General features: G+C 49.6%; 5 protein-coding genes across 6 annotated transcripts; 2 read left to right on the plus strand and 3 right to left on the minus strand.

The window, feature by feature from the left end:
* Positions 1 to 207: 207 nt before the first annotated feature.
* On the minus strand, positions 208 to 2,577 carry PV06_00445. 2 transcript variants are annotated; one of them, XM_016400945.1, is made up of 11 exons: positions 2,500 to 2,577; positions 2,339 to 2,449; positions 2,163 to 2,284; positions 2,008 to 2,113; positions 1,830 to 1,954; positions 1,661 to 1,759; positions 1,471 to 1,606; positions 1,328 to 1,409; positions 1,157 to 1,259; positions 736 to 1,104; positions 208 to 640 (listed from the first exon to the last, which is right to left on the minus strand). In XM_016400945.1, exons 2-11 carry the CDS (start codon positions 2,421 to 2,423, stop codon positions 320 to 322), a joined length of 1,548 nt encoding a protein of 515 aa, XP_016267998.1. In that variant the 5' UTR covers positions 2,424 to 2,449; positions 2,500 to 2,577; the 3' UTR covers positions 208 to 319. The 2 variants fall into 2 exon arrangements, with proteins under 2 accessions (XP_016267998.1, XP_016267999.1); XM_016400946.1 differs by lacking the exons at positions 2,008 to 2,113; positions 2,163 to 2,284; positions 2,339 to 2,449; positions 2,500 to 2,577 and having other exon boundaries at positions 1,830 to 1,975.
* Positions 2,578 to 3,115: 538 nt separating this feature from the next.
* PV06_00446 (uncharacterized protein) lies at positions 3,116 to 5,281 on the plus strand (the record flags this gene model as incomplete). The annotated part of the gene is made up of 3 exons (XM_016400947.1): positions 3,116 to 3,180; positions 3,310 to 4,183; positions 4,255 to 5,281. The coding sequence occupies 3 exons, from the start codon at positions 3,116 to 3,118 to the stop codon at positions 5,257 to 5,259; spliced, it is 1,944 nt and encodes a 647-aa protein (XP_016268000.1). The 3' UTR covers positions 5,260 to 5,281.
* PV06_00447 (uncharacterized protein) lies at positions 3,956 to 6,038 on the minus strand. Its single transcript, XM_016400948.1, has one exon. The coding sequence runs from the start codon at positions 5,851 to 5,853 to the stop codon at positions 5,329 to 5,331; it is 525 nt and encodes a 174-aa protein (XP_016268001.1). The 5' UTR covers positions 5,854 to 6,038; the 3' UTR covers positions 3,956 to 5,328.
* Positions 6,039 to 8,321: 2,283 nt separating this feature from the next.
* PV06_00448 (uncharacterized protein) lies at positions 8,322 to 9,772 on the minus strand. The gene is made up of 4 exons (XM_016400949.1): positions 9,299 to 9,772; positions 9,042 to 9,229; positions 8,515 to 8,932; positions 8,322 to 8,446 (listed from the first exon to the last, which is right to left on the minus strand). The coding sequence occupies exons 1-4, from the start codon at positions 9,682 to 9,684 to the stop codon at positions 8,332 to 8,334; spliced, it is 1,107 nt and encodes a 368-aa protein (XP_016268002.1). The 5' UTR covers positions 9,685 to 9,772; the 3' UTR covers positions 8,322 to 8,331.
* Positions 9,773 to 12,005: 2,233 nt separating this feature from the next.
* Positions 12,006 to 13,124, plus strand: PV06_00449 (uncharacterized protein; the record flags this gene model as incomplete). Its single annotated transcript, XM_016400950.1, has 3 exons — positions 12,006 to 12,084; positions 12,177 to 12,371; positions 12,470 to 13,124. Exons 1-3 carry the CDS (start codon positions 12,026 to 12,028, stop codon positions 13,122 to 13,124), a joined length of 909 nt encoding a protein of 302 aa, XP_016268003.1. The 5' UTR covers positions 12,006 to 12,025.
* Positions 13,125 to 13,192: the final 68 nt, after the last annotated feature.

Genomic DNA, 13,192 nt, shown 5'->3' on the forward strand with positions numbered 1-13,192 from the left:
TGGTTAGAGCTTACTGGCTTTAAACAGTAGCAGAAGTCGTGCTCATTATGGTGTTTTTGCCTCTGTAGGTGATGCTTAGGCAATCTATATAAAGGATATACTGTGTTCCACATTCATTTTCATTCTAGCAAGACATCAATGGCTTCGTGCTTTTCTTTTCTCGACTAAGACATTGGACATTTTAAACTCTAGAAGCTCACAAAGTATCGTCTCGCCGAAGATCAAAACAATCGAAATACCATGGATGGCTTCTATCTCTACCTCAAGGTCTTTTCTTTGTGAAGCGACCTACTTTGACTCACAGCGAAAGCGTATTACTTCACACCCTCGAGACGTTTTGAACAGAATACTCAACCTCCGTGGCATGCTGTTGTATCGGCGCTTTCCCCTCTGGACCCTGGTGAACCTCGAGCTCCTGCATCTCGCGCATTCGTTGCAACATCTCGGGAGAAACGGCGCTGTGCTCCGAGTCCTCCAAGCTTCTCAGAGGCAGAGCATGCCCGGTCTTTCGTTTCCGCTGCCGAGCTTCCAGTTGCAACCAGAATGGGATGGTGGCGTAGATGACAAGGCTTGCGGCCAGAAGACCCACAGTAGCTGAGAAGCCCTGGACATAGTTCGGAGCGTCTTTATTGGGATACATCTGTAGCAGTCAAGAATAAGCAGCTGGGCATCTTTCCTTCTTGTGGAAGGGCTTCGGAAACCTCGGAGTCAAAAAAAAAAAAAAAACAGACTCACCTGTGGTGCGATGATACTTGAAATGGACAATGCTCCCACGGTCACTGAAGTTCCAACCGCCTGTTCAGCGGCCCCGTAGAGGGTGGAACTGCGATAAGAGAGCATCACAGGCTGTGCCATGAGTAGCAACTGTCCCAAAAAGGCCATCCCGTACAGAGACATGTTGCTGATTGTGCTGGTATCGGAGTGGTAACCTTGATAAGTCCAGACGGCGTAACACGGAATCGATGCCGCCACGGGGATGAGATAATGCCACATGCGCTCTTTGGTCCAGTCGGAATGCAGTGGAAACGTCCAGTAGATAGGAACGGCCACGATGTTGATGATGGCGGTGTAGAGGTTGGCCTTTTGAACGGAAAATTTCATCAACTAGGAGACAGAGTGTCAGCGGATGGGGTCAAGGCTTCCAAAGAGAACATACGGAATACAATATCGTAGGCAAAAAGGTCGCCTGTGCCACAGCGGCTATTCCGATACATATGTAGCTGAAAAAAAAGGCGTAGGTCGAAGGACGCAACATGATTCTGCCCCTGTCAGTAACTGTCCTTTTTCCTCCACAAGGCGTTCGCAGCGGAGGGTCTGCCTGAGGTACCTGAAGAAAGCCATTGTATCCCATGTGACATCGGTCTTGCGGGTGCTACCTCTCTCGAGTCTGTTGATTGCGATATGTCGTTCTGTAGCTATATGTAAGCACGTGCCGACAGCATTGGTGTAACCGAATGCGGTCTGTCTCACCTCGATCGGTCAAATTTTTGGAGTCTTCCGGAAAAGTGAGAAGAACCCACCAGATGGGTATGGCCAGTGCAATGGGAAGAGCTCCCTCGATGATGAAGACCCATTGCCATGATTTGAGACCGAGATGTCCGTTGAGCTATCATAGGTACAAGGTCAGCTTTTGGATTTCCACTCCGCAGCTCTTGCTCACATTGTCAATGCCCACAGCGAGGACTCCAGATATAGCTTGCGCGATGGAGTTTGAACTGTAGAAAACGCCGATGCGGTGGGCGCGCTCATGGGGCTTATACTGTAAAGACAGCATGTTAGGAAACCCTTCACACGCGAAGTCGAGGCAGGGAGGGCTAATGAGAGCGTACCCAGAACGAGAAATACATGATTCCACAAGGCCAAATACCCGACTCTGGGAGACCAAGGAAGAACCGTGCAGTGAACAAGCCAGGGGCACTTTTGCAAGCAGACATGGTCATTACAATCATACCCCCTAGTCCATCACATCAGTGTGCCATGCCGACGCTTAAGAGACGAGGTACTTACAAATGACCATGCACAGTGGAAAGTATAGTTTTGCCGATATCTTCTTCATCAATAATGCCGAAGGTATGAGCATTGCCGTGAGCGTGAAGTAACTGATGGACACCGCCTGTAACAGCATGAGTGTCATCCCTGAAAGAGTGTCAATTTGGACCTACCCAGTTGAAGTCTAGGCCTTGGAGGCCCAGGCTCTCTTCGAAAGAATCAGGTGTGTCCTTCTGGAGGATCTTGACGTTTGAAAGATTGGAACGGTCGAGGTAAGCAAGGACATAGATGATGCCTTCAAGAGGACAGGTCAGCGAGGACTATACCAGTCGAAATGTTCTCAACTCACAGCAAGGGATCATGATGTGTAAATCGAGCTTGCGAACCAATGCCTTTTCTTGTGCCGCTGTCCAATCTCTTTCCAAGCCATGCATCTGCCCGAGTACGGCTTGCGTACTGGCTACAGACTGATTAGCTAGAGACTGTCTATGCATGGTCACAAGGCAATACCCTGATTTTCTGAAGTCTCTTGCCTAGGAAAGAGGACATTGCGCAGACTCCAGCCCCCAATGTACACACCCTCCTGCTCTAAGTGAGCGCGAGCTTCCCTGGAGAAAGACATAGTACTGTGACACGAAAGCAGAACGTAAAGGGAGTTCAACGAAATCACGTCTGGAGGAAAAAATTGCTTTGGGATCAGGGATACACTTAATAACAATACCTATTCGGTCCGGCATAATGTCCCTCACTGGGGTCCCCGTACCCCGGAGATTTCGGCAGCTCAAAGCATAGACGGACACATGGTACCTGTATGAATGTCGGAGATAAACGGCACTCGTCAGTAGCGTATGAGGAAGAGGGCTACGGTATCATTCCACAGAGTAAATTGACTGTAGATCGGCCTAGCTGGGCATTGAAGCCTCATGGCTGAGGTGGGTATTCAGCGTATTAGATGATACCGTATATCGTACCAGTTGTAATGACACGGTCAAAATCTCCTTCCCCGGCTGAATCGGGTATTGCCACTTGCGGGGTTTAGCGGAGGTTGTCGAGAGCTAGAGAAATATCTTCGGCTTTTGTCGTACCCTTCGCTCGTCTAGATATTCATCTTCGGCATTCCCGGAGCATGCTGGCGAGATGTCGGCAGTCAATAGATCGAGGAAAGCATGCGACATATGCCACCAACGAAAGGTATGTGGCACTCACCTACATCCAAGAGTCGTCCTTTGACAACGAATCCACTCTCTAGATCAGATGTGACTTTAGTCGCGATAGCCATCATCCATGCACCAATTGTAGGCTCGGAGGACATGTCTGCAGACCACATGAGAGAAAACGTCCGAAGTATCTCTCGAACAACCGCCGCGGAAGCAGCTCCAGACAGACAGCTGCTAGCATCCATGACGCGACGATTCAAGACGAACCGACCATACTGACCGATCACATCCGGAGTGACAATGAAAGTCTCGAAGGGTCGCCGCAGACCTTTGGACACGCCAATCCGACTTCTTTTCCCATCAGTCCACAACGACTCGTCTCGAATACCGGGACACCTTTGGCCACCTATTCTGAGGTCTCCCCCCGAAGGATCCTGCCCGTCCCAGAGTATGTGGCGACGACAGAAAGTCATGTTGGCAGAAGCGACTATCTCGGCGACGGCGATGTCAGGTTTCGGGAAGAGATGGTGACTGTGGGAAGCCGTCCCTCGAGGCTGTCTGACACAGATCTCGAACTGCTTCAAGCACAAAAGGCTCTCGAGATGCCGCAGAGGTCGGTGCGTGCGAGTCTCGTGGATTCCTACGTGCAATATTGCTCTGTGTGGACTCCGATTGTGGATACTTCATTGCTTGAAAGACTTCAAGGCAATGAAGCATCACCGCTCTTGCTCAACGCGTTGTTCCTTGCAGGCAGCCGCGTGTCCTTGAGCAAGACCTTGTTGACGATGGCCGAGGAATTCTACCGCAAAGCTAGACTGCTATTCATGCTGGGCCACGAGATTGACACGTTGACCTCCATCATCGCGGTCACTTTGATTCAATGGTACAATCCGACTGGCCCAGAGCACATATCAACAAGCACAAGTGGCTTTTGGATTCGTATTGCTGCCGGTATGGCGTACCAAGTTGGATTGCACAGAGAACCAGTTGCGCAGAAGGACAAGGAGCTGCGACGTAGGTTGTGGTGGTCCATAGTGGTAAGCATCGTCCTCTCTTACATCAAACATTCTACGAGCAATGCGACACGCCCTGACATGATTTTATATAGTCTAGAGATGACATTATCTCAATCGGCACAGGAAGGCCGAGAACCATCAACTTTGCGGATAGCGACGTCTCTCCTCCGACCGTTCTTGATTTTGCAGTGCAAGGTGCAAAGGCACGACTGTTTGTGGCATTCTCTCGCATCATCCGCTTGCTGGCAGATTTGACAGAGCATATCCGACGCAAAACACTAACAAGAACGACACGAACCAATCTTGAAAACGCCCTCTACCGTTGGGCCAAAGAGTTACCTGACGAACTCCGGCTTTTCCATGGATCCCCGAAAAGATTGCGAGCATACAACTTCGAAGCTCGACAGTTGCTGGCCCCTTATTTTGTGACGATAGTCATTTTAGCCCGGCACGAGGCATATCGTAATCAATCCGCCTGTGCCTCGTTCGTCGCGTCTTCATTTGTGGTGGGTATCTTTGAAGATTTCCTCCACCGGGGAGAGCTTTGCCATTGTGGACCAGTCTTTACATTCTATGGCTTTGCGGCCGGCCTGGCGCAGATTCCGGCACTGCAGTACAGATCACTTGCTCCAACGGCCAAAGAGTCATTGTCCATTATTCGATCCTCCCTGGTGGAACTGAAGGGCAGATGGGGATCTGCCGTGGGTGCTCTGGCGGCATTGGAAGAGATGCAAAGACTTACAGAGCGACACCCATTCATTGGCGACGCACCTGAGCAGCAGTCACGAGACTTGATGACATTTTTCGACGATTTTGGTCCAGAAATATGCAAACAGCATTTTCTCCTGGGGCAGACTTTCGATCCCACCGAGACTAATTTTCCTCCCAGTCATCCTGATACTAATTTTAACCCAAGGCAATTGCAACAAGATCATGATGATATGGAGAGCTCGGTCAATATGCTGGACCAAAATCATCGGTTCGATTTGCACAGTGCCGAGTCCATGCTCCTACCCCATGGCGATTTGTTCTTTGACGACCTGGATCCAGCTGGAAGTTGGATGGAGGATCTGGGACTTGGGCTTCCAAGTTATTGAAAATCACATAGGTACTCCTGAGCTTCCCCCCAGAAGCCTCATATAGGTCGTCGATTCTTGGTTGGCAGCTTATTGCCACATTGCGGCATGATTCAAGCCACTAAAATCAAGTAAACCGTCCAGCCATGCTCCTGATGAACATTCCTCCGAGTCGCTATTGTCCGGTTTGAAATAGTCATTATGGCTGTTGGCTTCGAGTACGCTCTCAATGACAGTGTCCCCATGACTTTCTTCATACTGATTGACCGTGGGCTCTGAAGTACTTTTCCTGTCTTCCACACTGGTAGCTGATGACGGCGACGACGATGACACCAGCAAGTCGCTGAGAAAATCCCATTCCCAATCATTGATGCGCTGGCTCTTCAAAACGCCCAAGGATCTGGAGATGGTGGTTTGCGACTCGGAAGGTGTGGTAGACTGGTCATGGCGATGATTCGATGGCAATGTTTCTTGCTTGACTTTGCGCCGACTTGTGGTAGATCTCTTTGGGTGAAATTTGATGACGCGGAACCCAGGTTTCAAGTTCTTGGTTGACCGGCGCTGCCGCGGTTTATGAACCGTCTGGTCCTCAATTTGTAAGTTTGTTCCGGCCATGATTCGCGAAAGAGAAGGGTGATGGAAATCAACAGTATTTAATAACACGTGATCAGAAGTGGAAAGCCTCAGTTCACTAGGGCAATTCGTACACACTTCAATCAATACTAATATTAGTAGTAGTAAGTAGTGCAGGTGCACTGGAAATTGAAACTATCTTACAGTAGTAGATCAGTGGAAAAAAGCAGTAAGGGTAAGTCTGAAAATCGACGGGGGTAGTGGGGAGGGAATGTCAACAGCTTACCCTTGAAGGCTCGGTGAATCACGGAATCTTGAATGGGTTCGTGCATCGCCGGAACTGTCCGTAGTTTGCCGAACCATCTGGCATTTCGGTGCGCCCAAAAGTCAATCAATCATATGATATAATGCATTAATTCATCTCTTGCCAGCCTTTTTTTCGCGTCAAGTCCAGTGACTGTGTCAACTGAGACAGACTGTCAGTAGTCTTGTATTCTCGAGGTATGAAGTCCGTTTGGAAATGAATCCAGAATCCAGAATCCTGTAAGCAAATAAATCCCCAAGGGGAACTGAAGCTGATTTAGAAGCTTAGTCTAATTGGATTCCCTTTTATGTTGGTTCTTTTCTCTTTACTATTCAACATTTCATGATGATCATGTATTTGATCAAGTCAACCTTCTCTTTCCTGTGCTAGCCACTCTGCTGAAGAAGATACGAAGGTGCCATTGGCCTATTCACAAAGCTCTGGAATCAGACTTCTTTCTTCGCAATTATTGCTACTGATCATGCGGCGCTCTATTGTCTGACAAACTCTACCGACTCTTTCGTAGATCGAGTTAAGGGTACTGTCAATACGTGTGAGGTGTGAGTGCCTTTTCCTCCCGAAGAAAGAGAGTAGCAAGTAGATATCTAGATATCTAGACAGTTGCGCGCACAGCGCCAGCGACGAGTGTACAATAAAAAGATCTAGCTACTCGATCGGAAAGCCCGTAGAGCAACGAGGGCGACTAAGCGACGACTTTCAACGAAAGATTGCGAGCGAAAGAGGACGTTAACAGAAAAGATTGCGAGTGTCACTTCTCTACGCGCAAGGAAAGGTCGACCTCTGAGTTCGAGGTTGTTGTTCTTGACTTACAGACACACCTTGAGTGTACCGTGGTGCTGCCTCGGAGGGTCTACCCCTTATAGTACTCATCTATAAAGTTTTGTTATCCATATTCTGGACTGAGCTCCTTGTGATCCCTTATAGTTTAGCTAAACCCAAATTAGCAATTTCGGTACTGTAGTTTAGAGCATTCTAATAAATATCTTGGGTAGGAAGAGTACAGTCGAACGAGATTTGCATAGTCGACAGATAGATCAATTCAAAATTGATTCAGGCATCTTGATCATGATCTTGTTCAAAAAGGAAATCATTAATTATATTATGACAGAAGTAGACGAGGAAGCACCAGGTGCGCTTAGGGCATGTCTGCCTCGAACTCGGAGGCACTCCTTGCACGTAGAGACGCTTTCCAGGCTCGCGCTGCGAGCCTTGCAACGCTTCTGTAACCTCCGTTAGGTTCTCGTTTCAATCGTAACCTCCTGCTGACAGCCACCGCTTAGTCGCCTCAGGCCTCCAAGATCAACACTGTAACTAGGACTTCATTGCACACTCACTTCATCGCTCATACTGCGCACGTAGCGGCGCTATGATTTTTGCAAAACTCGATTGTTTGAATGTCTGTCTATCTACTTGTTGCTCCTGACACTGCAGGAAAGGCAGAGGCACTCACACCTCTAGCGTACTCATCATCCAATCACAGCACTGTGGCCGTACCGCCTGCTTTTCCCTCTACACTATAACTCAACAAAGACTCACACTACAATGCCCTCAACACTTCTTTCTATCCATGTCTCCCTTCATTCGTAATCTCGTTCGTCGCTTAGTCACCCTTACTGCCATACGAGTCTCCACTAGTCGCGAAAACTCGTCTTGATTGTGTGCATATCTATCTAATGTCTCGCGCGCAGTCGACAACCAATCACAGCACTTGGAAAGACTGTCCGGGACAGTCTTGTCACTCTACAGTATGAGACACGACGATACTGAATAACATTCGACGAATGTCAACTAAGTGATTCGATTCTAATTAGTCGACTACTGAAAAGTGTTTTAGCTTTTCTTCTTTTTTCTCTCTAGTAGAGACGAATGCAAGGTTTAAACTTAAACGTACCTGAGATATCTTAGATACATAGGCTATCCCTGTCTACTGAATGAGCCTAGCCTGAGAGATCGTCAAGCAACACTTACTGGTAATCCAGTGTGGGAAGTTGACTTTTGGCGGGGATTATACTGCTTTACTTCGTCGACTGTTCAACTCAAAAGTCCTTTCCTTATCAGTAACCATCTCTTAGGTCGTCAATCATACATGATAGTCCGTTGACTAGACGGTCTGGCCAGAAAGAGATGAGTCAAGACTATACAAAGCACAGGATCGACTATAAGCTTGTTGAATTGTGACAAGATTCTTACTTAATTCAAGCTTGCAGGTCAAACACTACTCTTCCTTGTAATCTATTCTTGTCCATGAGTTCAAACACCTCTGCAGCGTCTTCCATCTTTTTGATTTGAAAATGCGTCTTGACTTTACCTCTAAAAATACAATAGTATTGTTAGCATCTGTCTTCTCGATGAGAATTCATGTTCAAATTCTTCCTTACCTCGCAGCCAACTCCATGAGTTGAATGGCCTCTAGACGATTTCCCACCGAACTACCCACGACTTTGGCATTCAAATAGATGAACTGAGACGGCGTCGCGTTCGGCATGGCCACTTCACCGCCTTCAGGAATCCCAACGCAGACCACGGTGCCCCCGATCCTCAAGAGGGACAGAGCTTGGGCGTAGGCGGCGTTATGGCCCGTACAAACAATCACCGCCGCGGCACCTCGACCTCCAGTGGCAGCTTTTACATCATCGGCCAGTTCTTTTTCAGAGCCATCACCGGAGTATTTGCTCAGGTCGAAGAAGTCTTCTGCGCCACATTCACGGGAAATGGTCTCCTTGTCGCCCATGTCGACGCCCATCATCCGGTATCCCATGCCGTTGGCGCCTATTTGTAGAGCCAAGTGGCCGAGACCTTTGAAGCGGGAAGATTTAGTTGGTGTTGACACAAGAAAACGCCAAAAAAGGCTGTGTTGGAAGGAAGTGACGAGGGCCATTTTGAGTGATGAACGAAAACGACTTACCTCCACCAGAACCCATGATGAGGACCGGGTCTCCTGGTTCGGCACCGGCTTTCCGTAGGGCAGAATATACCGTCAAACCTGCACAAAGCAGAGGTGCGGCCATGTCACTTGGGACGCCGTCAGGTATGGGAGTGACATAATGCGCCGGGGCAATGGCATATTGTTGAAAAGTCCCAGGGTAGAAGAACCTGTTTGAAGAGTCAGCATCAATGACCAGAGCTTGCAAGAAACAGAAAAGGATTCTTAAAAGAACTTGCCCTGAAACCTTTCCAGATTCACAATACGAATCAAGACCAGACAGACAAATGATGCAGTTGCAACATGCGTAGGCCATCCACTTGATTCCCACTCGAGATCCCAACTTCAGTGACTGGTCTACCACCGCGCCAGGACCAAATGCCACAATCTCTCCCACGCCTTCGTGTCCGCCGATTTGACCCTTGGGGGTCGGTTCGATCCTGGCGGTCCAGCGATTCGTCATGATGGCCATGTCACTGTGACACAAGCCCGAGTGCGTCAACTTGACGAGGACCTCGCCCACACCGGGCCTCGGGGTGTCGACATATTCGACCTTTGCAGAGATGCTCCCCGGGTTGTCGTAGATGAGAGCTTTGTGCTTGGTTGGGATGTCTGGTGCTTCCATGGCTGACAGCGTGGCAGTGTTGGGTACAACGGTCCTGCTGTGTACAATCTACTTCGTCCTTTTGATCTTATGGCAGCCCTACCAAAACTCTTGTCAAGAATGAAAAGTGATCACAGTTGTGAGAGAGCTCGTCATGGAGTCGCCGGCCGTCGTCACAGCGCGCGGGTTACTGCGTTTATGTGGCGTTATTGACATCTGGTCATATCGACGCTGTTGTCCGTTTCTAACGCCCAAAGCCCAATTGATTACTTTTCCGCCCTGGAAAAGGATTCATGAATTGTCATTGAAATTACGGAGGAAGAAAGTAGTCATGACAAAGTTACAAAGGTCGTCAACGCAGATCTGGTGTCCTCATAAGACTGCAATGGTATCTGATAAGATAGTCGTCGACATGAGGCATAAAATCAGTAGAAGGTACTTCAAAATCCCAAAGTGATGGTCTCTTCGACCTGCGTCGGTCTCCCCATCCGTACAATTCCCGCCTTCTGCTTCAGATCCATGAGTATGTTGAACAAGGTCGCCGAAGTGCTTTCTCCCTTTTGCTCGCGACAAATCGCGGTCGGAGCATTCGCCTCGTCCTCGAACAACTTGGAAACTTCGGCCCAGGTCGGTTCGCTGGGCAACTTGTCACACAACTCGGCCATTCTGTCGACGCGGAAAAGCGAGTCCTTGATCCAAACGGTATCCGCGACCCCGGGGTGGTTGAGCAGTAAATGGTTCGAATGGACAACCCTCCCCTTTCGATCCGGCACCATCTTCTCGATCGTGGTGGAAGTAAACTCGAACCCGGTCGCGTCGGTCGCGTCGGCGACGAGTATGTGCGCCGGTGAAGCCATGCCCCAGTGCTCCAGCGCGTGCACGGCCTCCTTCGCCGATTGAGACTCCAGAGCCATTCTCAGGCCCAAATGGACAGGCAGGCGCTGAGGGTTCATACCCTTGGCCCTGATCGCGTTCAAACAAACCCCCACCCCGGAGGAGTTGAAACCGATCTTGCCAATTATACCGGCCTCGGTGATCATTTGAATCGACGGCTTGCCTTGTTGCGTGATTTTGACGAGGATCAGGTTTTGTTTCTGCTCTTCCATCCACTGATACGTTGCAAGAAGTGACTCGAATGGTTAGCTTTGGACACAGAAGTGGTCCGAAGGTCCATGAAGAAAGGAGAGGGCAGCACTAACGTCCCAGTTTTGTCCCAGGTAGGCACGTTTCTCGGTATTCCACGCCAACGAAGTGCATCCATCACTGAATGCGCCAAAGGCAATCTCCGTACGTACGTTCAAGGCGACAATATCAAGAATCGAGCGATCCGATCCAGTGGCGACGCCTGCATTCCGAGTATCAGCATGATGATTGAAGGGTAGTAAGTAGAAATGGAATGAGCATGTCGTACGAACCTTTCATCTCTTCGTGATATGCCGGCCATGCGGTCTCGATGTGATTGCTAAAACTTCTGGCAATTTCTTGCACTTGTGACCAATCCAACTTGCTGGTCTTTTGGAACAACGACGCATAGAAATCGATGCATCGCGCGACGTGCTCCTTGGCCGCCGTGCCATGTTGTACACCTATCTATTGGATTTTGACATTGTGGTCAGTCTTAATGGTCCCCGACACAGTTGAGGTGGACTAGGCAAGAGGTCTTACCTCGTACGGAGTCCCCTGACAATTTACGGACAGCATTCTGAAGGTACTGTATGTGATGGTGACGGGTATGGGATGTTCTGGCCCAAGTGGAGGAAATTGTGGATTCTAAAATGACCAAGACCACGACTTGGAAGATCAGACAGACTATGGAAAAAATGTCGTGAAGTCAAATGTGAGAGTGTCAGCTACTTCGACCACAATCTCTAGAGACTTCTTGACTTCTTGTCTTATCTCGATGCCTCGGATGTGCTTTTGTTGCAAGTATTGCGGACATGGGCCTCGTCAAGGTTTCGGTAAATACATTCATCGGTGGTCAGGGGCGCTCAATTCCGCCAAGTTCGTGAGGGGTTCGATATCGATCTCGACGGGGGCCGGAGTTTGGCCTGTGAACGAACACATGGGGCACTGTCAAGGAGGGTATTGTACTCGTAAGGGTCCCCAGGGAACGACGTTGTGGCGTTTTCGCTCACCACCGTGCATGCCTAGCGCCCACGTCCGATGGGTCCAACGACAGGTCCAACCGACCTTCGTCTACCCTGTACGTGTTGTCTCCAATAATCAGCAAGTAAAAACGGGCAAAGGACGAAGAAGAGCCAGCAAAGTCTCTTGGATTCGTCGTGGAGGGTTTCTTTTTTGTGTCGTTGAGATATCTGATCGAAGAGACCTTTTGGTAGCCTGGACCGTCCTTTTTTCAAACATGGGCAAGAAACGAGTTCTCGTAGGTTACGGCATCGACGTTGACGCCGTCAGTGGATGGTAAGTGATTTGAACCTCCTCTCCATGGACAACCAAACCATGTCAGCCCACGAAAGTGCGACCAGCGGTGTTGACGTTTGGGCTGTTGGTAGGATCAACACTCGTGACGGATCACCAGCGAACCCAACAGACGTCTCTCGTGGTGTCTTTGGAGCGACGGTCGGCATCGACAGACTCCTCAAGCTTTGGGACAAATACGGCATCAAGACGACATGGTTCGTCCCAGCTCATTCGATTGAGAGTTTTCCCGAACAACTTTCCAAAGTCAAGAACGCCGGGCATGAAATGTAAGTATTACCTACCACTGAGTCATTAATAGTCAGGAACCCTTTTTTTTAGGCTGGACGTAGGAAAACTGACATTGATCCCCCCAAAAAATTATTAGTGGTCTACATGGCTACACTCACGAATTCGTCTCGACCCTGTCGGAACAACAACAGAAGGACGTCCTGACCAAATCCGTCCAGGTGCTGACCGACTTCACCGGCAAGAAACCTCGAGGGTGGACGGCACCGGCGTGGTCGACGTCCCGTCAGACCATCCGGCTCCTCGAGGAGTTTGGCATCGAGTACGACCACTCGTTCATGCACCACGACTCCCAGCTCTACTACTGCCCCGACGGCAGCGAGGAGTGGACCGAGACCGACGTGGCCAAGTCGGCGGAGGAATGGATGAAACCCATGACGGCCATCAAGCCCTCCAAGGTCGTCGAGGTCCCCGCCAACTGGCACCTGGACGACTGGCCTCCGTTCCAGCTCAACCTCAAACAGCCGTCGACGCACGGGTTCGTGGACCCCTACGTGATCGAACGCCTGTGGAAGGACCAGTTTTCCTTCCTGTACCGAGAGTACGACACCTTCGTGTTCCCCATGAGCATCCACCCGCAGGTCAGCGGGAAACCCCAGGTCGTGTTGATGCACGAGAGGATCATCGAGTGGATCAACTCCCACGAAGGGGTCGAGTGGATGACCATGGAGGACATGGTCAAGGAGTTCAAGGAAGGGAGGCTCGGAGGTGCAGAGGTCAGGGGAGGGAAATAGTGTAGCTATTGGCCAAAAGGCCACGAGGTGAAGAATCAGAAAGCACTTCAAAAAGCCGAGAACATTCA

This window comes from Exophiala oligosperma, assembly GCF_000835515.1.
Source record: "Exophiala oligosperma strain CBS 72588 unplaced genomic scaffold supercont1.1, whole genome shotgun sequence".
In the NCBI taxonomy this organism is placed as follows: domain Eukaryota; kingdom Fungi; phylum Ascomycota; class Eurotiomycetes; order Chaetothyriales; family Herpotrichiellaceae; genus Exophiala; species Exophiala oligosperma.

Coding starts and splice junctions, on each gene's coding strand:
- PV06_00445 (XM_016400945.1), bottom strand. CDS start 2,423: ATGCATGGCTTGGAAAGAGATTGGACAGCGGCACAAGAAAAGGCATTG. Junction 2,114..2,162: donor AAGGCCTAGACTTCAACTGG/GTAGGTCCAAAT, acceptor ATGCTGTTACAG/GCGGTGTCCATCAGTTACTT. Junction 641..735: donor CAAGTATCATCGCACCACAG/GTGAGTCTGTTT, acceptor TGACTGCTACAG/ATGTATCCCAATAAAGACGC.
- PV06_00447 (XM_016400948.1), bottom strand. CDS start 5,853: ATGGCCGGAACAAACTTACAAATTGAGGACCAGACGGTTCATAAACCG.
- PV06_00448 (XM_016400949.1), bottom strand. CDS start 9,684: ATGGAAGCACCAGACATCCCAACCAAGCACAAAGCTCTCATCTACGAC. Junction 8,933..9,041: donor CATCATGGGTTCTGGTGGAG/GTAAGTCGTTTT, acceptor CCCGCTTCAAAG/GTCTCGGCCACTTGGCTCTA. Junction 8,447..8,514: donor CTCATGGAGTTGGCTGCGAG/GTAAGGAAGAAT, acceptor TTGTATTTTTAG/AGGTAAAGTCAAGACGCATT.